The 27,596-nt window shown below is 38.3% G+C and overlaps 2 protein-coding genes across 10 annotated transcripts; one reads left to right on the top strand and one right to left on the bottom strand.

Moving 5' to 3' along the window:
- Positions 1-907: 907 nt before the first annotated feature.
- LOC127413844 (BAG family molecular chaperone regulator 5-like) lies at positions 908-23,092 on the bottom strand. 7 transcript variants are annotated; one of them, XM_051651327.1, is made up of 5 exons: positions 22,993-23,092; positions 16,202-16,499; positions 8,573-9,001; positions 8,030-8,253; positions 908-3,845 (listed from the first exon to the last, which is right to left on the bottom strand). In XM_051651327.1, the coding sequence occupies exons 1-5, from the start codon at positions 23,013-23,015 to the stop codon at positions 3,320-3,322; spliced, it is 1,500 nt and encodes a 499-aa protein (XP_051507287.1). In that variant the 5' UTR covers positions 23,016-23,092; the 3' UTR covers positions 908-3,319. The 7 variants fall into 7 exon arrangements, with proteins under 7 accessions (XP_051507287.1, XP_051507286.1, XP_051507285.1 ...); XM_051651326.1 differs by lacking the exon at positions 22,993-23,092 and adding an exon at positions 22,312-22,554; XM_051651325.1 differs by lacking the exon at positions 22,993-23,092 and adding an exon at positions 22,161-22,285.
- Positions 22,696-27,596, top strand: LOC127413855 (cytochrome c oxidase assembly factor 8-like). Of its 3 annotated transcripts, XM_051651348.1 has the most exons (6): positions 22,696-22,714; positions 23,981-24,086; positions 26,562-26,762; positions 27,036-27,099; positions 27,191-27,281; positions 27,445-27,596. In XM_051651348.1, coding segments are annotated over exons 1-6 (588 nt in total). In that variant the 5' UTR covers positions 22,696-22,712; the 3' UTR covers positions 27,569-27,596. The 3 variants fall into 3 exon arrangements, with proteins under 3 accessions (XP_051507308.1, XP_051507306.1, XP_051507307.1); XM_051651346.1 differs by lacking the exon at positions 22,696-22,714 and having other exon boundaries at positions 23,787-24,086; XM_051651347.1 differs by lacking the exon at positions 22,696-22,714 and having other exon boundaries at positions 23,787-24,086; positions 26,568-26,762.

Raw genomic sequence — 27,596 nt, forward strand, 5'->3', positions numbered from 1 at the left:
CAGTCTCTGTGGGTTTTAACAGACTTTTCAAGGAGAGCAGTGTGGGGGAGTGCAGAAAGAGAGACGAGGAAAGGCAGAGGCTATGTTCACACCACAAGCTAGAGTACCTAATTCTGATTTTCTGCTCAAATCAGATGTTTTGTGAAGTTCTCCACATAAATGTGGAACCCATGGACACTGGTCTGAATAGGTGACACCCCTAAACTGGCCTGCATGCATAAAACAACCTACCCTGGCATCATAACTTCAACAAATTTCATAATATCATGTAATTTGATGATATGTTTTGTTATGATATAAAATTAAAGGGATAGTTCACCCAAAATGAAAATTCTCTCATCATTTACTCTTTACACTCCCTCATGCCATCCCAGATGTGTATGAGTTTCTTTCATCTGCTGAACCCAAATGAAGATTTTTAGGAGAATATTTCAGCTCTGTGGGTTCATACAATGCAAGTGAATGGGGGCCAAAATTCTGAAGCTCCAAAAATCACATAAGTCAGCATAAAAGTGATCCATAAGACTCCAGTGGTTAAATCTGTATCTTCAGAAGTTATATAATAGGTGTGGGTGAGAAACAGATCACTTTCACATTCTTCTTCTTGTGTTTTTGGTGATTCACATTCTTCATGCATATCACCCCCTACTGGGCAGGGAAAATAATTTCAAGTATAAAAGGGCTTACATTTTTATCTGTTTCTCACCCACACCTATCATATCACTTCTAAAAATATGGATTAAAACACTGGAATCTGATGGATTACTTTTATGATGTCTTAATGTGATTTCTGGAGTGTCAACATTTTGGCACCCATTCATTGTATGGAGCTACAGAACTGTAATATTCTTCTAAAAATCATAATTTGTGTTCTGCAGAAGAAAGAAAGTCATACACATCTGGGATGGCATGAGGGTGAGTAAATGATGAGAGACTTTTCATTTTTGGGTGAACTATCCCTTTAAAAGAACTTTGTACTTTCATTCTTAAATCTAAAACGAAAATTTTTAAATCTAAATGTTCCAGGTTCAATGTGAGTTAAGCTCAGTTGACAGCACCTGTGGCATAATGTTGATACCACCAGAAAAAAATATCGACGACTCCTCCATTTGATTAAAAAAAAACAAAAAAAAAACAAAGCATTTACAATGGAAGTGAATGGGGCCAGTGAATTAAATTTAAAATACACATTGTTTCAAAAGTATAGCCACAAATGCAATAATTATACATCTTAACATGATTTTAGTGTTTTACAGGAATTGACCTGCGTTACATCATTTTCCAGATTACAGTGTTCACTGGCATTACGTTGTCATGACTACAAAGTTGCAATATTGGATATAACTTTAACTGATAAGGTTGGTAAGCGGTTTTATCACACTAAAATCATGTTGACACATAATATTTACAAATTATGGCTATACTTTTAAAACAGTGTGTATTTGAGCATTTATGGACTGGCCCCATTTCCTTCCATTGTGTCTTACTGTAACTGCTTGATTCCTTGAAAATTTTAATTTGTATTGTCACTTTTTATTGTTACTAGTGAGACTAATAAATACTGGCCGGTATTTTGAGCATTTTCAGATTACCAGTATTGGCCATAAGCATGCCAGCTTGACCAAATAAGAAAAGTATCAGTTCCGAATTCTAGCAACAACCATACACCCCATATTTGTTGACCACTAACTGTTACAGTTAAAAGCATGTGCCACATCATTCAATAACTATTGTATATTTTCATACCTTTCTGTGTAATACTGCATATAGTGCAATTCATACATTTTTTATTTATGATTCAAGCATAAATCAAACGTACAAATATGATGAAGGTTGAGTTATATTTATGAACACTTGGGGGAAAAAGGCCTGAATTATGACCTGACTGATCATGGTGAAGTCATATTGCAAATAAAGATACACATCCAATTTATTTCCCCATATGAAAGTGGCCCAATCACAATTGAAAATGTCAGATTCAGTGTGACTATTGCTGTTCTTACAGTCATCCAAAACACAGATCTGTGTCACATGTCAGGGATAAAATCAGATTTGGTTCACATTCAACTGTGAACGTAGCCCGAGTTTTGAGTGCTTGTTTGATAGCTTGCTGTCTTTCTATACCACTCCAGTGAAAATGTCCTAGAATGCCCCTGTCCACTTTGATCACTCTCACCACCAAACTAGCACACATCTCTTTTTTTTCCCTCCAACAACCACAGACACACACATTCACTCTCTGCTATTCCCTGGTGGCTTTCAGAGACACTCTTTGCCTAAGAGCAAAAACCAATGGAAAAGACAAAAAATCGTGTGAACTAGTTTCTGTTTTTGTCCTCTATATCGTTACTGAGAGAAAACGTCTTAATGCCTCACTACAGTTTTGGCCCCCTCCACTATAAATCTGACAAAACTGGAGAATAGGGTTAGTAATTTGATTGATTTTTCCAGCTATATATTTAAACAATCAGTTTTTCTATCTACTATTTCTTTTCTCTCATGTGAAAAAGACATCCTTTAAGTTGAATTCAATGTTTATTTTAATGTCAACTGGAAAAATTATATTATAATATATATATATATATATATATATATGCAGGAACTGTGAAAATATTGTTGTTCCCACAACTAGGGTCAGCTGTTGTTTACATTTGTCTCATAACTGTACCAGGAGGAGCCCAGGCTCTGAAAGTGCAGTTAAGAGAAGAAATGAAACCTATAAACACTAAGCTTGGACCTTCTTTTCCATTATGGGTGATTACCGGCAAATGGTCTGTTGAATCTGCTGTGTCCATAACAGAAGCAAATGTGCTCCTTAATGGCTCTAACTGGACATGAATGAAGAGCTGATGTGTCCACGCTGCAAAAAAAAGACTGAAATTCACAACAATGTCCACCACACAGGCATGTGGTACAGCAGGAAGAAAAGTATGGCAGCAAAACAGGGTTTAGCACCACACCACACCAATCAATAGCAGATTCAACTGAAAAGATCATGGAATTAATATTGTCATGAAAACAATGCTTTGTGTGCAGTAGAAACTGGGTTTCCTTCTGCCAGAAGAAAGGCTGTTTTCAGATACCTGCAAAAGACAAAAAAAAAAAAGCAGCAGCCGCAGTGCATCACGGGTAACATACTTGCTGCCCACAGCAAAACACTACGTCTTCTATATATAAATGAATAAAAATTTTGCCCATGGCCTACATCCCTGGCTCTGCTATATCGTGAAATGATAGGTCATACTCAAAGCAAAAAAAATGCTTTCTTGCTGCTCTTTATTCAGGAATATCTCTCCAATACTGCAGTAATTTCTGTCTCTCAGTACTCCCACTCATCTGTCTTCATATCCAGGTAACTAAGGATATTCTGGGCGTGTTTAACAGCTTGCTTCCGGGCAACTTTTGTCCCCTGGTCGCCCTGAGGGTCCACAGCATCAAGAGCCAGAAGTTGTTTGGTCAGTAGCTCTTCCAGTAACATGTAACTCTTGTCAGCTCTCTTTCCGTCAAAGCCCAACACCTGACCATGCAGGTCACACAGGCTGGCTAAAACATGCCACACGGCAGCATGCGACGGGGGCTCATCTGGTCCCGGGTTACGACGTCCGAGGGCTTCCCGCAGTTCTAGGTAGGTGATGAGCGCCTGAACTTCCAATACAGCCCTGCGGCGTGCCTCCCTAATGCAGGGGTTACGGCCCGTATCCACTTGATCCAGGTGAGTGAGTAGACCTTGTAGCTCTGTCCCCTGTCCCGCACCACCATGCCGAAGGACCTCCTCCCGCAGCACTGAGACACGCCCCCTAATTGCCTCGATTTCACGAATTGAGTCATTCTGCGCAAGATCATACCTGGAGGTATAATAAATTGAGTTTACACATAGATGGGGGAAATATAAGAAAAAAGTAAAAGAACTTAAATCCACATACAATGGACTCAACCCATGGTCACTTCTGTGTTTTGCTACAGGGGGCGCGCACTTACATCCAGCGCAGTGCCGGAAACTATTTATTTCTACATGGTCAAGATGACTCAGGGAAAAATTACTTTCACATGACAGGATGACAGTGGACAATGTCCATTTCACATTGAGACACGGAGCTGTTGCTCCAACCAGTAAAAAGATGAAAGGGTTTCACAATGTGTATTTTAAATTATACTGATCACAATGATGGAGAATATTCCCAAGCTATAGACCAGCACTGGCTCAGCAAGGTCCCTGTTTCCGAATGTATTACTCATGCAATTATTTTAACTAATTTTGCTAGATAAAGTATATCCCTGTGATATTATACATTAATATAATAGGACAATTGATGATCCTCCAGCTTCACAGCAAATGCAAGAGTGAATGATCATATATTTCTTAACATAGTGACTCTAACCATACAATTTGTCTAACAGTGGTCAATATTAGTTTATTGTATTCTTTTTATGCAGTATAATATAATTTTCACTTTCAGTATAATTTACATTAATAAAAATCTCATCCCGTTTCTGAGAGATTTGTAATGTGCGTGTGCAGAGGTCTGTCGAACAGAAGAGAGCACTAATGATGGACGAATGCTTATTCTCCTTTTTTCCCTTTTATTTTCAAAATTAGCAAAAAAGGGACAGTTAACAATGACACAATAATTTGTAACAATAAATACAGATTAAATTGTGTGGTAACACTTTACAATAAGGTTCCATTTGTTAACATTAGTTAATGCATTAGGTATCATGAACAAACACTTAGCAACATACTTTTTACAGCATTAATTAATCTTTGTTAATGTTAGCAAATATTTTTAAAATCTATTAGTAGGCTACATGCTCAAATTAACATGAACTAAGATTAATAAATGCTGTAAAAGTATTGTTCATTGTTAGTTCAGGTTAACTAATGTTGCTGACTAATGTTAACAAATGGAACCTTATTGTCAATTGTTACCAGTTGTGTTATTGTATCATTATTGTTATGTATGAATATTGTGGTACAGATATTACAGATTATATGAATAAAAACAATTTAATTAATCCCAGCTGTAAAACATTTTTCTCTCTCTCAGAAGAATATGGTGCTTTACTCATGTGTAATCTCATGCTTTGACTGAAAATGTCATAATTTACAAAACAAAACAAAAAATCAGTACTGTGTGTAGTGTTCTCAGTGATGTTTTGTCACCTTGCGGACGGCGCTAAAACCTCAGATGAGCAACGGACTGTCCCTAACATCATCTTCTGGTGATTGTTTGTGCTCTCTTTGACATTAATCACATGTGTTGATGTATTTCTTACTTGTAAATCACTGTACAATCGCTGGATGTAAATACTTTGCACACAGAGGAAGCCTTACACAACGGGACAGCAGTGCTCGGCTGTTCTGCAAGCTTAAAATCAAATGCATTTACACTTTTGGAGCTCATTAGAGAGATCATTTTTATAATTTTACTAAATAAAATCACATTTGTTGTGATCAATCGTTTTATTTTAGAAAGAAGAGTGGTTTGCTACAACTCTCGACACTTTCGCACTGGCTGAATATGATACCGGAAGTTTGTTATCACCCTGAGATTTTACCGGAAATACACAGGCCAGTCCGTTACCTGGGTCCAACGAGCCCGATCCAAATCCGATACCGTGTGTTAGTAATGGTCATTAACATCCAGCTCAAAAAATGACATCAAAGAACCATAAAAGCACTATAAAAGTAGTCCACATGACTTGTGCATTTTATTCAAAATCTCATGAATACTGTACATACGATAGTTTTGTGAATCGCAAAAGACCGTGTTTAATAAATAGGAGGAGCATTTCACCAGATTTTGAAAGAAAAGTCAATTAAAATACTATGAACTAGCCTTCAAACTCAAAAGTCTTCCTGGAGTGTTTTGACAGCCAAAATAAAAGCCAGAGGGTTTTAAAGTTAAGAAAGAATGAATTATATTATTTTTGTACAATCAAATTCTAATATTTAGTAAATAATAATAATAATAATAATTAAGTTGACTGGGTTCCAAAAAATAACTGTGTGATTGAAAAAGAGGACTGATATCCTATTACAAGTAAAGTGAAGAGAGAGAAAAAAAAAAAGAGATCTGAAACCATTTACAAGTCCAGATACAAGCTAAAAGAAAAATTTGTAAAGAGAACTGGCTTTTTTTCTACTGAAGACTTTTACTGGAATTACTGTTAATTTTTCTGCATTATCCAGTAGAGTAGATAACAATGAAGTTTTTCTAAAAAGACTACACAATTTTATTTAATAGTTTTTTAATATACATTTTATAAAGAAGTAAGATGATGTGTAGTTAGAGGTTTGCTTCTTTACATGCAAAAGAGTATTTCAAATCACTTCCACACATTGAAGTATAAATGCTCTAAACTGATTAAGGAAAATACAACACTGATATCGGATTGTGATCAGTGTCGGTAGATACACAGAGCTCAGATACCGGAATCGGATTGGGAGAGAAAAAAATGGTATCCCTATATACCATTACTAACACTGTAAAATTGAACAGCTACCTCCCTTTTAATAGAGGTCATAAAGGAATAGTTCACTCAAAACTAAATTATGTTCGTTTAGTCACCTTTCTTTTGCTCCAAATCTTTATGTTGTTATTTTTTCCATGGAACACAAAAGGAGATTTTTTGAAGACTTTCAAGCGAGAAACTGCTTTGTTTCGCTTCAACTGGACCTACAGCAATATTAACAACATAAAACACAACACAGCTGCACAAAAACCCCAAAACAGACTTACAAAACATGTCTGAAGAGTTTAAAGTCGAAAAGGACATGCATTTCTATGCCCAGCCTTATTAGTTTGAACCAGAGTACTTGGAAATAAACAGAGAGAGGAAGAGGTGTCCTAACCGGATGCCAAATGACATCCGATAAAAGGTACCTTTTCCATATTAATCAGAGTTTTTGTCCTAGTGACAAGCGATGGTACATTCTGTCGATCGCTTGGTTTCTATTTGCAGGGTCGCGTTGTGAAGCCCCATCCGCTATGAACTGGCACCAGTCCAAAATCTTTCTTATAACAGTTTATTGAAGCCAGCATCTCACTATTCGACTAAAAACAACTTGATTTTGGCCGAGGGTGTCACACCTGCAGACTGTTTTGTTCTGTTTCACTCTCTTCACTCATAGGTCTGTCACAAATACACATCGGTTCAGAATAAAGAAGACACATACCGGTGCCCTCAGCCTTTCTCACCTGTTCTTCCATCTGTTCTTCTGTTTTGGATATTTCACTTTCAGTGAAATATCCAAAACCTCCAAAACACTGCGGTCTCCTGTACTTTCTGTCTGGCTGCATCAGCTCTGTTTAATTTCCGATCACTCCAGTTCAAACAAATAAGGCTGGGCACAGAAATGTATCTCCTCATCAACTTTAAACTCTTCAGACATGTTTAGTAAGTTCTGTACTCTGGTTTGTGTGCAGCTGTGTTATGTTCTGTTGTTATAATCACTGTTGCTCTCGTGCAGTCTCATGAACGTGCACAGGACAGCATCGATCGGTAAGCATTTTCACTAATAATACAACTGATTTCAGTTTGTTTCTCACCAAACCTGATCATATGCCTTCAGAACAAGGCATGAGACGCATACAATAATTTATTAGACTTCTGAATTATACTTTTGTGCCCTTCTTAAAGCTTGAAGAGGTGGTCTCCATAAACTGCCATTGTATGACATCACTGAGCTGATCTGTTTCTCACACATCTACAAAGCCATCATTTGTGAGGAATGATTTGTCCTTTTTGGAGTTTAACAGATGTGGTCACTATGAACTGTTGCATGGAAGAGCTGCATGAAAAAATTATTTTGCATTCCACAGAAAGAAATAACAGAACATGGGTTTGAAAATACATGGGGATGAGTAAATAAAGACATAATTTAAATTTTTGGATGAACTATTCTTTTAAAAATTAGCATAAAGCTTAACATAAGAATTACTTTGTTGACTGGTTCTAACCATTACAAAACATACTTTCAATGGGGTAATATGTTTTAGTTTGGGTTCATGTGTGTATTTAGTGTTACCTCCGTGTGTCCTCTCCCTCTCCCTCCAGGTCTAGATGTTTCAGAAGGCCATTGATCTCCTCCACCACTTGTTTTCTGTAATTCCTGACAGCAGCATTACTAGACACATCCAGGGCATCCAGTTCCACCAGGAGCTCTGTAAGGATTCGTGCCAGGTGGGCACAGCTGTCACGTCCACTGAGACCCATCAGCAGAGCCACTTCCTGGCACCGGGCACTACTCACCTACATGAGATTCACTCATTTAAATGCCAAACACGGTCATAAATTAGTTTTAACAATTACTTTCTCTGACCCTTAGAATGATATAGTCTTAAAGAAATGTCCCATTCACATGTAAAATTAATGCTGAAATTCACTGCATATTCTGTTCTGATCAGAGTGAAATGATCAACGACCTTATTTAAATTAAACTTCAGTTGTGAGCTATGAATGTTCCAGTATGTTTTCATAGAATAATACTTTCATCTCAAAAGATCATGGAAAACTTGATTCCTCATATTACCCCTTTAAAGATTAATATTTCTTCTGCAATATCACTCACCTGCGCCATGACTTGATTAATACGCTGCACGGCCTCATGTGTGTCATCGGACAGTGGCAGTGCCAGAGTATGAGTGCGTACACGACTCTCTAGTAATTCTTGTACAGCACAGACCCGCGTCAGTGCCTTGTAACGGGCCTTCCTGAGCGGTATGCTCCCACCTGTCTTCACCTGAGCCAGCCGCATGGCCACACCCTGCACAGCCTCTACCAGCTCCTCACTGATCTCAAACGCATCTAGAGCCTGGCCCTGCCGGAAGGGCAACACAACTCCCTCGTTAAGCAACCTCTGTGCCTCCTGGGTCAGCTCCTCAATGGCCAGCCGTGATGGATGCGTAGCGTTGCCTTCCAAGTACCGAAGCAGACCCTCCACCTCTCCTGCTGCACGCTTCCGAGGCTGCTGGAGCTCCGGCCGGCCCTCTGTCTCCACCTGGGTCAGGAAACAAAACGTATTATCTTACCAGGTAGTATTACGTTAATGCGACCTAATATTCTCATGGCATTTCAATGCTTTACTATTCAAGTTATTTCATGTAAAACAACATGCACACAAATTAAATCTGAAATGTAATTTCTGCGGCACTAGCGCCACCAAACGGAGTTGCAAAATAAACTCCCTCCAACTGCCATTGATCAAACAAACAGATAGTCCCACCCCAAACTCAAAAAAGAATCACACTTTTGCATTAAATAGGTACAGACTTTATCAAAAGATGAAAACATACTGTGGTATTTTAACATGAAAAGTTTCGAATGGAAATTTTTATTGAATGAGATACGTTTAAAAAGCAATATTACACACAACTGTGACAGCACATTAGTTGACTTTTGTTTAAAGTTGTTATGCTGCTAGGAACCCGTAAATAGGCTACAGTTAGGCAAACTATTATTATTTAACTTGTAGGAAGATTGTGTATTCTGATTATTATCAATACAAAAATGTAACAATTTATTGACCCTTGGTGTCTTTTATCGTATTGCTGTTGCCACCTTTTTTATGAAAGCAATCAGCCACACAAGGCTGTGCATTTCAGTGATTTTATGTTACCTCCACTTCTCGTTGTTCCTAAGGACACCCCTTAACTTTGGTAAAATAAGTGCAATGCATGGCCTCTTACAGCTAATTGCTTGAATAACCTTTCTCTGTTGTTTTTTTTTTTTTTTTTACCTTCAATTGAACTGAATCTTTGGAAATAACATAATTCATAACACAATTAGATATGTCCATCAAACTAACAGCATGCCTGTTCAGTCGCACACAGCCACACAATAAAATGTCCCATGTAAACACAGAACTCCATCACATTGACAAACATTTGTTGAATCAGACGTGTAATGTCTAAATATATCTGAACAACATTTCTGAAAAGGGGTTGTTTTAGCATCAGTAGGGCTGTGTCAATACAATCAGATAACGATATATCCAGGGTGCGATTTGTTGAAATCAGATGGGGGGGACATGTCAATATGAATGTCATCATTGAAATGTTAAATGTGCATTATGTAAGATTCAGAAACCCTTGTTATTAACTGCAGCCAGCTACCTGCTGCTTGTGCTCGTAGACACACTCCATAGGGATGCGAGCGAGCGAGCCTCAGCCAAAACAATGATGTAACGTACAAATAGACTGAACGTGATTCACCGGCATCATGCTGACAGATGAAGTAGCATAATTAAAATTACACAGTTATGATTGTTTTACTACAAACCTTGAGATTAAACTAAAACTACTTATCAGATAACATAGCATACTGATACACACATACAGCTACATACTACCGAACTATACCAGACAGTTTACTGTTGCACTGCACTGTTATGTTGCACTGTTGTATGCTTTGTATGTCATATGTTGTACTACCATCAAGAAACCAGCGTATTTGCTTAAATTTATCCTGTATACCCGACTTTTAGTATAAAGAGAAGATCGTTGAAATATTTGAAAGTTACGAAGAAAGGTAGTTTGCAATTCGTCAGCGTTAGCAGGCAAGATCAAGTTAGTTAAAATTACACAGATCAATCCTTATGGCACTATATTTCACATGCTTTGCAGTTGTGTAAGCTTACCTGTCCAATAAGAAGAATGCCAATTCAGGGTCAGTTCTGATCCCCAAAACCGAACGAAGGTCCCTCCAATAATTAAATGTCCTGCCGATGTTCACTCTAGTTTTCACTCGAGCACGATCACATTCTCGCTTAGCCAGACAGGATTCAGTAAATGTTTTTTTTTTTTTTTTGGCTTACTCTGAGTTTGTGTAGGAGTCGGTGTTGTGTTTGGAGCTGGATGTTTGCTGGATTCCATCTCTAAGATAACGTTATCTAGTGTTGCAGACTGTCTGTTGTCGCTGTTGAATAGCAGAAGAGAAGCTATTACTGAGGCAAGGCTCTCAGGAGCGTGCATAAACGTCACGTCCTTTGGATTTTCCCGGCAAAAGCGACCTGCTCCCTTCGCATGAAAATCAGTCTATGGGCTTTAACAGGCAACCTAGGAAGTCCGGTAAGGGCTCATTTTTTAAGTTGTGTTACAAGCCGTTCACACATTGGCCAAAAAAAAGGCGAATATTACATGAAAATTGTTACATACTGCACCTCTAATGTAGAAATTCAGACGATGGTGTAATTCATATCAAAAGCAGTCTCAAATTCTTAAACTGTAGACTAAAACCAAAGAAAATAATTATTTTAACAATTTAATTTAATCAAAATTAACCATAAATTACATTAAACAATTAACAGGAGGCATTAGGATAAGCTGTCAAATATTTTGCTGCAGGGCTAACATTAGCTAACAAATAACAAATGTGATCATCAGCCATTTTTTAATCGCCGTGTTGCTACGCCGGTATAAACATTTCAGCATTTTTTTACCTTCTATAAAGCGGGCAGTAAAATAATCCCAGTTTAAGGTTCCAATTTTGTGAATCTGAACTGACTGTGAGCCCTTGGCTTTAATTATCGTTGTTTCTCAAGTTCTCTGTGTGTCTGAAGATGTTGGTCATGTAATAAGATACCAAAAAAAAAAAAGACGATGATAACTTCACAAAGATGATGATGCTGACTGTTGCGTATGGATAGATGCATGTATTACCTCAAGCATTACATGCAATTAAGTGTATATTTACCCATGTAAAAGATAAACAAACCAGCATGTTTTCTTTTGAATAGTACACAAGCATGTAATATTGTTATTTGAACAGAGTGAAGAGGAGAAGTTGTGTTTTTAAGTGTTGTTCTGACACTGCAGCCTCTCATTTCGGAACATATTTTCGGGAGGGTCATAAAAAATACATAATGTGAACAGATTGTCCATATTTTTAATTCAAGATTGTAATATAGGACAGGCTCGCTAATGTCACCAGTTGTGTTGTATTAAGGTGGGTATTCCAGGTATTCCAATAAATTTCTTCTAATAATCCCAGATAGGCTACAACATATGGTCATGTTTAATATTTCTTGATAATTAATCAGCACAGCAATACATTTTCTGATAGGTTAGTTACGTGTGGTGGCACTGTGTAAAAGTAGTTTACACATCCATCTCTGGGATCTCTGCAGACATCCCTTATCCAGTGCGAATCGAAAGTAAACATTACAGATAGTGATCGACTGATATGGGTTTTTTAATGGCCGATGCCGATATCCAGAGAGCAGGGTGGCCTATAGACCGATACAATGCCGATATATCACACAATTTAATATAGTAAATAACAAACATAAAATTGCTAAAAAAAATAAACTATTATTTAGCACAATATTTACCCAATTTCACACAAAAATTTGTAAAAAAGAATCTAAAAAAATATTGTATTTTAAATGGTAGATAGCAGTTTTTTCTGATTTTTGTTTAGTCATCAAATTTTAGTAATTTATTTGCACATTAATAAATTGTTAATAATATATTAGGAAGAAGGAAATAACAGTACACACACTAGTCCAGCAACCATGTATGGCATGTGTGCATAACAATCGCATTTTCTCAAAAAATACCTAATCAAACCAATTGCACATACAGTGCATAGTGAATTAGACATTTAATCATAGCACATGTGAAGTGCTTTTACTTTGAAGTTGCATCACGTGCTCGTGCGGATCAGCGCAAGCAGCAATCTCCTGACAGTTTAAAGGGGTCATAAAATGCTCTTTTTTACCGTTTCATTATCTTTCCTGAGGTCCACTGATAATGTTAGTAAAGTTTTTTTCACCAAAACAGTCATAATTTTGTAATATATGATAATTTTCCAACCTGTCTCTGACCATCTATCTGAAAAGCTCATTTTTGCCTCAGCTCCTCCTTTAAATTTCAATGTAAACGCCCTATGATATGATTGGCTAACAGCGTGCAGCCCCTCAAATTTAGCCATTATTGGAAGAGAATAAATGAGTCAATGATGCGGTCTACCAAGGAAGTATCCATTTCAGCATGTCACTCCAACAGCAAACAGGTGTTCAGTTCTATTTTGCACTGGCGCTCCTACTGCCAACAACACAAAAAAAACGTTTCAGAAAGTTTGTGTCGACGCGCACGGTGTAGACAGCCTCGAGCCGTTGCATCGTGTCAACGGATGCGCCCGGTGTGCACAGCGTGTCAGCATCATAAACAATCATGACATTTGAAATATTAATGGAACGGTTTACTTACGTTTTTGATCAAGTCCAATAGTGTTTTTAACTGTCCCATATCCTTCAGTGACAATTCCTTGGCAAAGACTCATTTTATCCTTCACAAGACGCACAAATCCAGTTTATCATTCTGCACTGAGGTGCAAATCACTGGAAACAAATAAAAACGGTCAAAGACGTCCATCTAGTGCGTGTTTATATACACCAACAATTAAATATAGCGCTGATAGGCGAAAGAACAGTTTGTTAAGCAGTTTAAGCAACAAAACAACAGGAGCCACAGCAGCTGATGAAACGCATCTTCTCTTCAGAGCTGAAACTTGACACCACGTCTTTTAAAAGCATGCCAGAGAGATGACAACAGTCAAAGATGTCTGTGTATTAACTGGTCTAATCCGAAGCTTTGGCACTGACAGCGTACTGCCCAGTAACGGCTTTTTAGCCGGGCGCCTTCCAGTGGCCCAAACAGGGCATTAAGTATTTGGCCATTTTATTCCCAGAAAATTTGTCTGATTTAGTTAGAGTTCATTTTGACCCCTTAATAAAAAGGTTTTTGAGCGATGTGGGCAGGTGGGCTTCATTACATTTATCGATGATTGGGAAGGTTAATGTTATTAAAATGAATTGTATTCCAAAATTTAACTACCTGCTACAGTCTCTCCCTGTAGATGTCCCCCTCTCTAATTTCAAGCAATTTGATAGCATAGCGAAGTTTTACATAGGCTTGGTCTTAAAGACACTCCCACCTGCTGGCGATGCCAATCATAAGATGGAGACATGGCCTATATTTTTTGGTGGTGTACTGAGATCCAGAAATTCTGGTTGAAGTTTCAGAATTTTATGTGTGACATGGTGGGCACTCGGGTTTCGTTTTGCCCCAGATTTGTGTTTTGGATGATGGGGCGGACATCGATGTGGGGAATAGTCACATAGAGAATTGGGTTCTGATTTGTGTGATGATCGCCAGGCAGATTATTTTTGAGGGGTTGGAGGTCAGCTGGTTCGCTCCCATTTCCGGAGTGGTGCACGGAGATGGGGAGGGTGGTGGCTTTTGAAGAGGTGTCATTGGGAAGACGGGGTAACTTAGATTTGTTTGTCGAGAAATGGGGCAATTATTTGGAGATTTTGGAGGGCTCTCAGGGTGGGGCGTGGAGAGAGTAGTGTAGTTTTGGTTGAGTATTATTATTATATACAGTATATATATATATATATATATATATATATATATATATATATATATATATATATATATTGTTTTGGGGGGTAAATGTTCCTTGTATATATGTTTTTGCTTTTCTTTATTATTGTAAGATTTAATAGAAAATGTTAATTACAATAAAAAAAAAAAAAAGACATCTGTGTAGTACATGTTTGTATACAAAAATAATTAAAAAAAGTCCAGATGGGTCCCCTTTCGTGTTCAGGAGTAGTTAGGTCACAGACGGTATGCCTTTTGTCCTTCTCTCTGTCTCTGTTTACGAGCCAAGTGAGCATCAGAGCATCAGGCCATGGGTGTGATGATTTTAAAACAGACGTTGATGTTGTTGCTGTAGAGGCCATCTTGAATTAAGGAGTACTCCAAGTGACGTAGGGTTGTCGCAGAAGTAGAGAATGGCCGTTTTGGCAGCTTGGTTTCAATAAAATGCTTTTATTGCACTGGGAATTAAGTTTTGAGTTCTGGAATTTACAGTATTTTCTACAGTAGAATGGCCTCTTATATATAAATATCAAGGAAAATTTGATTCCTCATGTCATGACCCCTTTAAACGGCCTGGATCGCCTGCTTGGATTGTCACGGATTGACCGTCATGATTTGTGTTTTGATTCTGGTTGATAGAATACGTGCATCAGAGGAAGATATTAGATGAGCGCTTGACAGAAAGAAAATGCTGGATTTTCATGAGGTTCGTGAATCACATCTGTTTAAATAAGATATCTGCATATTTGCAGATGGTATATAATAGAAGTTTTATTGATATTTGCCTTTTGCCATTAGAAAAGTTACAGGGAACTGCTAAGGAGAGGCTGATAGTATACATGCTTTAGAGGTAAATAAATGTGCGTTTCACAGGATGCTGGATCTGCTCAAGTTGTGAGGTTGGTTTATTACATCCATTTAAACGAGAAATGCGCATATTTGCAGACGGTATATATGATATTAGTTTTATTGATATTTGCCTTTTTTATCATTAAACAAGACAGTTAAAGGTGACAGGGAACTGCTGAGGAGAGGCTGATAGAATACATGCTTCAGAGGAAGATTTATGAGTGCTCCACAGGATGCTAGATTGGCTGAAGTTGTGTGAGGTTGGTTTATTACATCTGTTTATACAAGATATGTGCATATTAGCAGACGGTATATATGACATTAGTTTTATTGATATTTGCCTTTTTATCATTAGACAAGACAGTTAAAAGTTGCAAGTTCAGCTGTTGAGAAGAGAGAGGGAGAATGAAACAGGCGAGCACTTTAACATTATGAGCTCAAACGTGTCTGCCGATGCTCTGATATGCGGACCGTTTAAATGACACTGTGTTGCAAACTGGTCTAATATTGTAGCAACACAATGGCATGTAACAACAAAACATTTACATGTCTCGGTTGCGTCACATGCAAGCAGCCGATTTTCAGCGCCCTCAAGAAACAAATCGGCCAAACAGGAAAATGTATAGTCCGATGCGATAATTAAAAAAATATTCAGAATATCGGCCGACTTATCGGCCTCTGCGATATATCGGTCGACCACTAATTACATACGCCCGCAGTAATACTTAATCTACGATTAATACTTAATGAACAGGAATTGAAAGCTTTGTGATGTTTCACGATATAGCAAATCGTGACATATGTATTGCAATATGTATCATGTTGTGAGGTGGCTAACGATACCCAGCCCTAAGCATGACTGTGAAATCACACAAATAGACATTAATCTGCAACATTTCAACCCTAAAAATTTTATTTGAATGCATATGCCCTTTATGGCAGCTCTAACAGAGTTTCCTGACCTTATCGACCTCCAGTAGTAGTCTGGTTAGTTCTCGCTCCAGTCGTTTGTATTCTCTGTCATTCTGTAGGCCACTGAAAGAGCACACCTGGGGACCCAGACTGGCAATCTCCTTCTGCACTTCATCCAGCCGTATCAAGGCAGGGTGCTGGCCAGGGTAAGGTCCCTGTGGCCCTCCATATCCTGGGAAGGGCCCTGGAAAGGGTCCTGGGAAAGCTCCTGGCATCTGCTGGGTCTGTGGCTGCTGACTGCCATGATCCATTGTCCTCTTTCCACCATCAAAGGGTTTCCCAAACAGGCTGACAGAAAGAGTGAAAAAGTTTGGTGGATATACTGCAGCATGAAAGTTCAGAGTCAGAAAGGAGCTTTGAAAAAACCCTTAACCCAAGTTCGTAGAATAACACTATATTGGCTTTGCAAAGCCAACTTACATGAGATAGCAACAGAAGTGATGTGACACTAGTCAGCACTATGTATGTTTGCTGAATGTGGCAAGATCTAAAAACAGTTGAATCTGTGAGGAATGCAGGAAAGAGGATTTGTACTGGATGCAAGTGAGTAAAGGCTATACTGTTTGTGTTACACAGTTGCAATGACTAAGACTGACTACGCCAAAGGTTTCCAACTACACCCATCACAAAAAGACCAATAACCAAACATGACACACAGAGTGCCACCACAGGATCGAAAACTCTCACGACTGACAAACAAACTCAGGGGGACAAGCCCTTAATAAAAGAAGTAGAAATTAACAACAATCTTTCAAGTATGTCAATGACAATTCATTCCTGATGTTACTGAAATTCAGAAGGCTCATTTAAAGTAATTTGTTAGCAAAGCCATTGCAGCACTGACGTGCTAATGCCTGACTGATTTTAACTGCATCCCAAAAACAACTTACTTCCTAGCTAGTGATGTCATGACGCAAGGCTGCTGTTTGAGAACAAACATTTTCACACATTAAATTAACCATTAACAATAACATTGTTAAAGTAGTCCTACACATCGCCATAAAAAGTGGCACAATCTGACTAGCAGATGATATATACTGTAAGTCAAAGTTATCAGACCAACAGGACTTACAAGCCCAGCTGCAGAGGGGATGTCCAGTGGGAAATAAAGTGTCCTTACAAGCAGACTCACTTCACTGAACACAGCCCATTCACCTCTACCTTACCTCTGCAGATTTAAAGTCCTTAGAAAATGTTTTTCTGGCAGCCAACTGTTGCTGCTGCTGTTATTCCCCAGGGAAATGTCTGTGATGTCACAGATAGGTCATATTCATGGTCCTTAAAGGGACAGTGTCCATTTGCACACTCGCTTGATGGAAAGCATTTCTCAACATAGTGTCAGGGAAAGCAACTGATGGCTAAGATTTTAAGTCAAGTGCAGCATATGAGATCCTTATTTCAAAAATAAGAGTTCTTTAGCTTAATATTCCAGTATCTTGAATGATCAGGGTTAAAAACAACTTAAAGAAATATTCCAGGTTCAATACAAGTTAAGCTCAATGGACAGCATTTGTGGCATAATGTTGATTACCACAAAAATGTATTTTGACTCGTACTTGCTTTTCTTTAAAAAAAAATACAAATAAATAAAAAACACAAATCTTGGTTCGAGTGAGGCACTTAACACTCACTTGAGGAAAGTGAATGGGGGCCAATTATTTATTTTTTTCAACTTTTTTTTACGTTAAAACACACACAGTTTTGTGGGCCTGAGTAGCTCAGTGGTAAAGTACGCTGGCTACCACCCCTGGAGTTCGCTAGTTCGAATCCCAGGGCATGCTGAGTGACTCCAGCCAGGTCTCCTAAGCAACCAAATTGGCCCGGTTGCTAGGGAGGGTAGAGTCACATGGGGTAACCTCCTCGTGGTCGCTATAATGTGGTTTGTTCTCGGTGGGGCGTGTGGTGAGTTGAGCGTGGATGCTGTGGTGGATGGCGTGAAGCCTCCACACACGCTATGTCTCCGTGGCAACGCGCTCAACAAGCCACGTGATAAGATGCGAGGGCTGATGGTCTCAGACGCGGAGGCAACTGGGATTCATCCTCTGCCACCTGGATTGAGGCGAATCACTATGCAACCACGAGGACTTAAAAAGCGCACTGGGATTTGGGCATTCCAAATTGGGTGAAAAAAAAAAAACACCATTTCTAAAGTAACGCCACAAGACATAAAGGATATGCGTGTAAACATGATTTTAGTGTGATTGAGTCGCTAACTAACCTTTTTTGTGTAAACTTACAGCCAATGACGATGTAATGTCAACAAACCCTAAAACCCTAAATGACTGTAAAAATGACAATTTAAACAACTTTACATCTCAAATAATACATGAGTTTTAACATGACTGTTTAAACCCTCCAAAAATGGTCCCCATTCACTTAAGTGCCTCTCTGTAACCTCTATTTTTGCTTTTTTTAAAGAAAAAGCGGGACGAGTCGAAATAAATTTTTGTGGTAATCAACATGATGCCACAAATGCCATCGATTGAGCTTAACTTGAATTGAACCCAGAGTAATCCTTTAAGATTGTCACAGATGCTGTCATTTACCACAGAACATAATTTTGACCTGTCAACTTTACATGACACAAGCGCATGAATATAATACGATGCACAGCCATAGGTTCATCCACAAAGAAAAGTAGTCCCACCTCAACAGATTGATTTTTAGTGAAAATTTCATATATGCCCTAATTTTTTAAAAAAGGATAACATTTATGCTTTGATAGTTGATCCTTTAGAATGAACAGCCAGACCTTCATGAGGAAGAATATTAATGGCAGTGTCAATAAAATTAGTATAACAGCCAATTAAATATTTGAACAGCTTCAACTTTTCATTTACTTTAGAGATTTTATTTACTTTGACTTTTCCAAGACTGGGAAACACAAATCTAAAAAGCCTTTTAGGAACAGTTCACCAAAAAATGAAAATTTTCTCATCAAATTTCTCTTTGCTTCCAGACAGATCTCCTATGCGTGTCCACAGAGGGTTCACTTCTTTCTGTAGGTTGAGGCATCCAGGATAAGCACGTTCACACCGTTTTCATTTTTTTTTTTTTTTTTAAGAAACAGATCCAAATGTGTTCCTCTTCCTCTGTTATAAACAACACTGTGCATTCGTATTGCTTTGCGCATGTGTCATTTCTTGCATGAACATACCAAGACTCAAACTTGAAGCGAAAGACCATGTGAACTCGACCCTCTTGTGGATTGAGGAGATCTGTCCGGAAGTGAAGATTAATATTTAAAAAAGTTTTCAATATTGACCTGTTTCTCTCACACACCTGTTTCATCATATCACTGCAGAAGACATTAATTAAACCACTGGAATCTTATGGATTCCTTTTGTGCTGCCTTTATGCGCTTTTTGAAGCTTCAAAGTTCTAGTCACCATCCACTTGCATTGTATGGACCAACAGAGCTGAAATATTCTTCTAAAAATCTTTGTTTGTGTTCAGCTGAAGAAAGAAAGTCATACACATCTGGGATGGCATGAGGGTGAGTAAATGATGAGAGAATTTTCATTTTTGGGTGAACTATCCCTTTAATATTTCCAGGTTTTTCATGATTGTGGGAACCCTATAAGCATACTGTCATCACCTTAAATATTCACTACACACCAAGAGTCCCTCAGCAAAATGCATCATCTGTTTTGATCTAAAAAAAGTCTAAGATATTGCTACATCATGTTTAACCTTAAAGATATTCCTTGAACATGGTGCTGAGAGTGAGCCACACACAGACATGTTTAAGAGAACTTATGAATAGTTTATCTAGCTTGTTGAATTTCTGCTTCCCACAACTGCGCAATAGTACAACATTCATTTGACATCATGCTGTGATTATAGGAGAGGGAGGAGGGCAGGATCAGCTAAGGATGAGTCAGTACTATCATCTGTCCAGATGTTCCACCTTCTTTCCAGCTTCCTGCACATCCCCCCCTCCTTTTTCTCAGCGATGCAGTAATTTGGGCACAGAAAGACCTCTGATTATAGGGTAGCAAGCAAACATAGGCTCAGCACAAAAGCTTTGGATTATGACATTTGGGTGGGGCGAAGCAGACAAAATGCCATCCATGCCAAAGCTTATCAGTGGGTACTGCTAAATGCATCACTGTTTCTTTCACAGTTCATGGAATTCTCCCACATCATGGTCAAAGATCAACAAACACTTTTTTAGGTTTGGATAGTTCAGCAAAAAATTTACATTCTGTCATATTTACTCACCCTCATGTCATTCTAAACCCATTAGCAGCTGTTATTTCATGGTAAACACCCTTTTTGAAGAATCTTCACACAGTTCTTCCATACAATGACAGTTCATTAATGACCATGAAAAAAAAAAAAATTACACCATAAAAGCGCCACAAAGGTAGTCCATATGATGTCAGCGCTATATTTTCAGTCTTTTCAAGCCTTAGGGGGCATTCACACCCAAGTTTTTGTGTCCATTCACGCATTTTCCTATGTAAACATGCACATTTTGGACATCTTTGACCTTTGCGCCGTGTCTCACTGTTTTTTCAGTGTCTTGCTTTTGTTTTTTTTAGACGTCGTCAAGTTAAAAAGAACTCTTAAAAACAAGTTTCAAGACACTTGCTTTCTGCTCTATTCGTGGCGCGGTGTCTAGTTTTTTATTTAGTAGAAGGACCTACACGGTAAAAACGGCCCCTTGCAATATTTGTGTGTACTGAATGAAAGGGATAGTTCACCTAAAAATGAAAATTCTCTCATCATTTATTCACCCTCATGCCATCCCACATGTGTATGACTTTCTGTCTTCTGCAGAACACAAACAAAGATTTATAGAAGAATATCCCAGCTTTGTAAGTGAATGGCGACCAAAACTTTGGAACTCCAAAAAGTAAAAATGCAGCAGAAAAGTAATCCATATCGCCACCTACTGGGGAGGGAGGAGAACTTATAGTAACAGAGGACTTAAATATTGATCTGTTTCTCACCAACACCTATCATATAACTTCTGAAGACAAGGATTAAATCACTGGAGTTTTATGGATTACTGTTATGCTGCATTTATGTGCTTTTTGGAGCTTCAAAGTTTTGGTCACCATTCACTTGCATTGTGAGGACCAACCTACAAACATTCTTCAAAACATCCTTGTTAGTGTTCAGCAGAAGAAAGTAATGCACATCTGATGGCACTAGGGTGAGTAAATGATGAGAGAATTTTTATTTTTGGGTGAACTAGGTCTATGCCTTTAAGTTGCTATTTGCTGTCGCATTCTTCCTGTTCACTGTATCTCTGAAATTTTATTTGCATCCGTGTTCATTTAAACAAATTTGTTGACACCAAACACCATTGGTTTTTGTGTCGTAATTGAATGAGTGCAAGCCAGTTTGAATGTGTTGGATGGAGAACAAGACTTGAGAGCTGCAGCGGAGAGAACGATTTTCAATGAATTAAGACTTATATTTTGGTCTGCTCCTCACACAAATCCACCATGTGACTTTAGACCTAGAATATGTCATAAGTCATATGGACTACTTTCATGGTGTTTAGTCCTTTTAAGAACTTGACAGACGTGGTCACTAAGAACAGAAATTGTAGGAAAAGAGCTGCACAAATATTCTTCAAAATGTCACCTATGTGTTCCACAGAAAGAATAATAGCATAAGGTTTCGGAATGACATGAGGGTGAGAATAAAATGACAGACTTTTCTTTCTGGGTGGACTATTCCTTTAAAACTTCATCATCAACATTATGGGGAGGGAGCTCAGATTCTGGAACTATCCACAGCAGCTTTGATGCTGATGTTACTGGCGGGATAAACTACAATTATCTCCTGTTCATGGCAGCTGTATGCAATGCACGTCTCATTATCACCAACTGTGCCATCAGGAATAGTGCCTTATATCTGTAAAGAACATAGAATGTGAAGAATACAATTTATAATGCTAAATTATAACACATAAACATAAACTGTGCATACCTCACCAAAACAATTTCACGCCATCCCTGCATTTGCATGACTGAAACCACCACCGAAGGCCATTTTTATTGCTTCTGAACACCTGCCAACCCTATCCGACGCGACCCAACCATGTCTCACCACCTTCTGAGGTGCGCAGGATGTTTCTCACCTTTTCAACGCGCTGAAAACGTTCGCGCACATGTCTCGCGAGCTCCGTTTCCATCAGCTCCGCTCCTGAAATAATCCGCGCGTGGTAACACTCCAGTAATTTCTGGATCGTAGAGTTGCAGTGCCGCTGTCAGAGAGCAGAAGGAGCAGCATCACATCGGTGTGGACTGCATTCCTGCCCCTCCCCTCCCTCCTTTAAGCGTTCATATATTGGGGAGACCATTCCTCACACCGGGAGGGGGCTCTGTTACTGTCAAACCTTTAACTTGACCGTTTTCACGCGATCAACAAATAAAACAATCTCGCACGCAACCAGATGTGCGTCTTATTTAAATAACACGGAAAGGACTGACCCACCTCCCTTTTAATTTTTGATGAAAACATTAAAACGGAGAAGTCAAAATGTGAGTTCCCTTCTACAACACAAAGTGGTTTCATCTTTTATGCACAATAACGTCAACGAATCTGCTGTAAACGTAGTAGTTGAGTTTAAAACGACACAAATCGCTGGAAATAATCCGCTTGTATAGCTGGCCGCTATTAGCACACAAAGACAGTGCTGATAGCAGTAGCGAATCTCTTTAAGAGATCACACTAGTGCAAGGTGGTGTTATATAAACAAAGATATAATCATGTACAGACATTTCTCATTAAACAGGTTTTAACGGACTGTCCATCCTACCTGCATAACCAGCGGGCAGCCATTGGTGCGCCAGTGTTTACAGTTGAAACACAAGGCAATATTCCTTATCACTCACAACCACCGGTGATGCATGTCGCATGACATGAACCTGCTGGCCAAACGAGGACGCATGTTGGGGTTACGAGGAGTTTGAATTCATTAAAATAAAGAAGAGGAAGATAAAAACGTGACTTGGAACAACATACATTAACACGGCATTCTGTCTGATGTGAATGAAAATTTAAATATTCAAAGTAAATAGTTCACATAAATGTAGATATTAACAATAAACTGATCCACTTCAGAAATCACAGATACAAAATGTAACTAATCCTTCGTGAAAGATTTAAAGCGTCAGATATAAGGTTTTATATTTTTCATACATTTTATTTATATATTTTTGTATGTATATATGTATTATTATTATTATTATTTCAAATTGCCATAATAAGATGTTGTTTGGAAACGCGTGGAATAGTTTAGTTGTCCAGTTTGATTAAAAACGGAAGTAGATTGCTAGTTTCAAAATATTACATTTTAATTTTGCAAATAAAACATTTAAGAAAAAAATACTCCTTAAAGAACATCATATAACAGTTTTAGTTATTTTACAGAAAAAAGTTTCCTTATATATATATATATATATATATATATATATATATATATATATATATATATATATATATATATATATAATGTTTTATTTATTTATTTATTTATTTTTTACTAAAAGATCATCTGTGTGAGTGACTTTTACTTTGAAAACCTTTACCGTTACTCACGATGTTGAAAAATGTAACGATAGATACACGCTTCAGGTGGCGGAAATGCACCTCAGTTGGTTTGTCAACCGCCAATAAATCCAAGGAAGAAGATACACGCTTCACGGTGTAATGCAATGAATCGCATTTTTTTTTTTTAATACCTAGGTCGATGATTTATTATAATTGAAGATGAACGTAAAAACAGTAGGTTGTTTATTTTTTAGGTCCTTGTGTCCGTGTTACATATATACTCCCTTGCTGTTAAGAAGCTCTTGTCGAGGTCATCGACAAAACACAAGCCAACCACCACAACATGACACACGAGCACAGGTTTGTTGTTTACTGCATTTATATCAAATCATCATCATCATCAACAGTGTAACATCTAATCGACACAGTTAACACTAGTACGTAGCAACATTGTATCAACAAATTATGTTCAGCAATACATTTTGAAACACAATATCAAGACAAAACTAGACTTCACTCAAAGCAGACTAGAACTGTACCTGGTTCTCACACTTAATTGTTGTCTTTTTATTTATTTATTTATTTTTTTAAATGACATTATAGAAAATTTTAGCATAATTTATTTTAAAATTGACCTTTTGCAAAGGCAAAGAATTTCAAATTCAGTGCATTCATAAAGTATTCAGACCCCTTCATTTTTTTTCACATTTTGTTATGTTGCAGCCTTATACTGAAATGCTTTACATTATTATTTGTTTCATATCAATCTACACTCCATACCCCATAATGAAAAATAAAAACAGATTTTTGATAACTGCTAAAAAAAACAACAACCCAGAAATATCACATTGACATAAGTATTCAGACCCTTTGCTATGACACTTGAAATTTAGCTCAGGTGCATCCCATTTCTATGGATCATCTTTGAGATGTTTCTAAACTTTGATTGGAGTCCACCTGTGACAAATTCAATTGATTGGGCATGATTTGGAAAGGCACACACCTGTATATATAAGGTCTCACAACTGAAAATGCATATCAGAGCAAAAACAAAGCCATGAGGTCAATGGAACTGCCTGCAGAGCTCAGCGACAGGATTGTGTTGAGGCACAGATCTGGGGAAGGCTGCAAATTTTTTTGGCTGCATTGAAGGTTCCCAAGAGCACAGTGGCCTCCATACAGTATCTCTTAAATGGAAGGAGCTTGGAACAACCTGGATTCTTCCTAGAGCTGGTTACCTGGCCATGCTGAGCAGCTGGGGGAGAAAGGTCTTAAGAGAGGTGACTAAGAACCTGATGGTCACTCTGGTTGAGCTCCAGAGATCATGTGTGGAGATGGGAGAAACTTGCAGAAGGACAACCATCACTGCAACACTCCACCGATCTGGGCTTTATGGCAGAGTGGCCAGACGGAAGACTCTCCTCAGTGCAAGACATATGAAAGCTCCTAAAGTACTCTCAGATGGTGAGAAACGAGATTCTCTGCTCTGATGAAGCGAAGATTGAACTGTTTGACCTCAATTCCAAGCGTCTTCTCTGGAGGAAACCAGGCACAGCTCATCACCTGTGCAATACCATCCCAACGGTGAAGCATGGTGGAGGTATCATCATGCTGTGTGGGGTGTTTTTCAGCGGCAGGGACTGAGGGACTGGTCAGGGTTGAAGGAAAGCTGAATGCAGCAAAATACAGAGATATCCTTAATGAAAACCTGGTCCAGAGTGCTTAGGACCTCAGACTGGGCCGAAGGTTCACCTTCCAACAGGACAATGACCCTAAGCACACAGCCAGGGTGCAAGAGTGGCTTAGGGACAACTCTGTGAATGTTCTTGAGTGGCCCAACCAGAGCCCGGACTTGAACCCAATCGAACATCTCTGGAGAGACCTGAAAATGGCTGTCCACCGACGGTCCCCATCCAACCTGACAGTGCTTGAGAGGATCTGCAGAGAACAATGGCAGAAAATCCCCAAATCCAGATGTGCAAAGCTTGTAACATCATACCCAAAAAGACTTGAGGCTGTAATCGCTACCAAAGGTGCTTCAAATAAGAACTGAGTTAAGGGTCTGAATAATTTATTAAAGGGAAAAAACTATCAAAAATCTGGTTTTTGCTTTGTCAGTATGGGGTATGGCGTGTAGGTTGATGTGGGGAAAAAATAAATAAAATGTAAAGCACTTTAGCATAAGGCTGCAACATAAAATATGAGGGGGGATAAAAAAAAAAATGAAGGTCTGAATACTTTCTGAATGCACTGCATTTCTATACGTCAAACAGTATTATACATCCTGTTGCCTGAACGTGTTAATATAGAAGACTGTCCATATTTTGAATCTTTTTACCTGAAGCTAAAATTGTATTGCAATGATCTTAAAGGGATAGTTCACCCAAAAATGGAATTCTCTCATTTATTCACCCTCATGCCATCCCAGATGTGTATGACTGACTTTCTTCTGCAGAGGATGTTTAGAAGAATTTCAGCTCCGTAGACCCATACAATGCAACTTAATGGTGACCAGACCTTTTGTAGTTCCAAACATCACATAAAAAGAAATAGAAGTAATCCATAAGACTCCAGTGTTTAAATCCATATCTTCAAAAGCAATATAATTGGTGTGGGTGAGAAATGGATCAAAATTCAGTTTAATTTTTGGGTAAACCATTCCTTCAATTTATTCAGTTCATTAATTTCACAGGCAGTGTGAGAGTCTGAATCGGCAGTAATTATTTTTTTTGTTGTAAAAGAAAGTGCTTTAAGTCTTCGTTGTAACCAGATTATTACCTTTAGACTGCCTTGTTTTAATGTGCAATGCAGTCTTATCTGTAGTGTCTGTTTAAGTTGCAGTCTGGATTAAGTCCAGCAGCGTCATCAAAATATGACTGGATTGGCCCACCAGACAGACTCTCAAACCTGAGGCCAATCATATATCACATCCCAGAGAATGAGACGCCACTGGAGAGGAAGTTGAGGCATCTGAGACAGGAGACTGAAGACTGGAACCATAAGTTCTGGACCAATCAGAACCTCACATTTAGTAAGGTGTGAACCACAGATGTATGGTGCGTGCAACCACTCAGATTACAGCAAGAAATGCATTTAACATGTTTGTGGAGGGGACATAGTAGTGAGACCTTGCATCAGCTTCATCATCACCATTAGGGGGCAGGATTGTGTTTTAGAAAGGTTTTAGCCTCTTGCACTATATTCCTTGATCATGTATAAAACAAGGTTGTTGTAGTAGTTTTTTTTGTTTTTTTTTTCCCTGATCAAAATTTTCTCATATAGACCCATTTATTTTAATTTTTCTCTCAGGAAAGAGAAGAATACGTACAGTCACAACTGAAGGCGAAAGGATTGTCAGAGAGAGATGATCAAGGTGAGCTATCTTAATGTGGACACTACCTGTATTTAATTTTTCACATTAACTGATATGCTCATTTAATGCGGTTCATTTATGACTCTTTCAGGAAGGAAAAGGACTTTAAGTAGTGAGGAAATGGCAGTCTTCTACAAACACTTCTTAGATGAAAACATGAAAAGGCATGCCAGTTATAACAGGTGAGATTGAAATATACATGTTTGTGGTTTTAAGTTTTTGTTTAAATAATACAGCTGTGAATATGCTTTAAGACATCAGTGTTACACATATTTGCTTAAAAGCCAGGAAGCCTGTTGTATCAACTTTTTTTTTTTTTTTTTTTATTTATTCTTTTTCTTTCAGGGAATGGTATAAACGTAATTTCACCATTACACTTCTAATGGCTAAAGTTGCTCTACACAACACATGGGGGACGCTGACTGGACAAGGGAGGGGAACTGGACGAGAGAAAGGCAAACCTACATGAAAACTCAAATAAAGACTGTGTAAATCAA

Source organism: Myxocyprinus asiaticus, chromosome 23, assembly GCF_019703515.2.
Source record: "Myxocyprinus asiaticus isolate MX2 ecotype Aquarium Trade chromosome 23, UBuf_Myxa_2, whole genome shotgun sequence".
Classification (NCBI taxonomy): domain Eukaryota; kingdom Metazoa; phylum Chordata; class Actinopteri; order Cypriniformes; family Catostomidae; genus Myxocyprinus; species Myxocyprinus asiaticus.

Excerpts from the sequence above, each read along its gene's own strand:
- LOC127413844 (XM_051651324.1), bottom strand. The coding sequence starts at position 17,151 with ATGTTTGTTCTCAAACAGCAGCCTTGCGTCATGACATCACTAGCTAGG. Across the intron at positions 9,002-16,201 it reads TACTACTGGAGGTCGATAAG|GTGGAGACAGAGGGCCGGCC; the intron begins GTCAGGAAACTC and ends TTCCTGACCCAG. Across the intron at positions 8,254-8,572 it reads TTAATCAAGTCATGGCGCAG|GTGAGTAGTGCCCGGTGCCA; the intron begins GTGAGTGATATT and ends AATCTCATGTAG.
- LOC127413855 (XM_051651346.1), top strand. The coding sequence starts at position 23,946 with ATGAACGTAAAAACAGTAGGTTGTTTATTTTTTAGGTCCTTGTGTCCG. Across the intron at positions 24,087-26,561 it reads AACATGACACACGAGCACAG|TTGCAGTCTGGATTAAGTCC; the intron begins GTTTGTTGTTTA and ends TGTCTGTTTAAG. Across the intron at positions 26,763-27,035 it reads AGAACCTCACATTTAGTAAG|GAAAGAGAAGAATACGTACA; the intron begins GTGTGAACCACA and ends TTTTTCTCTCAG.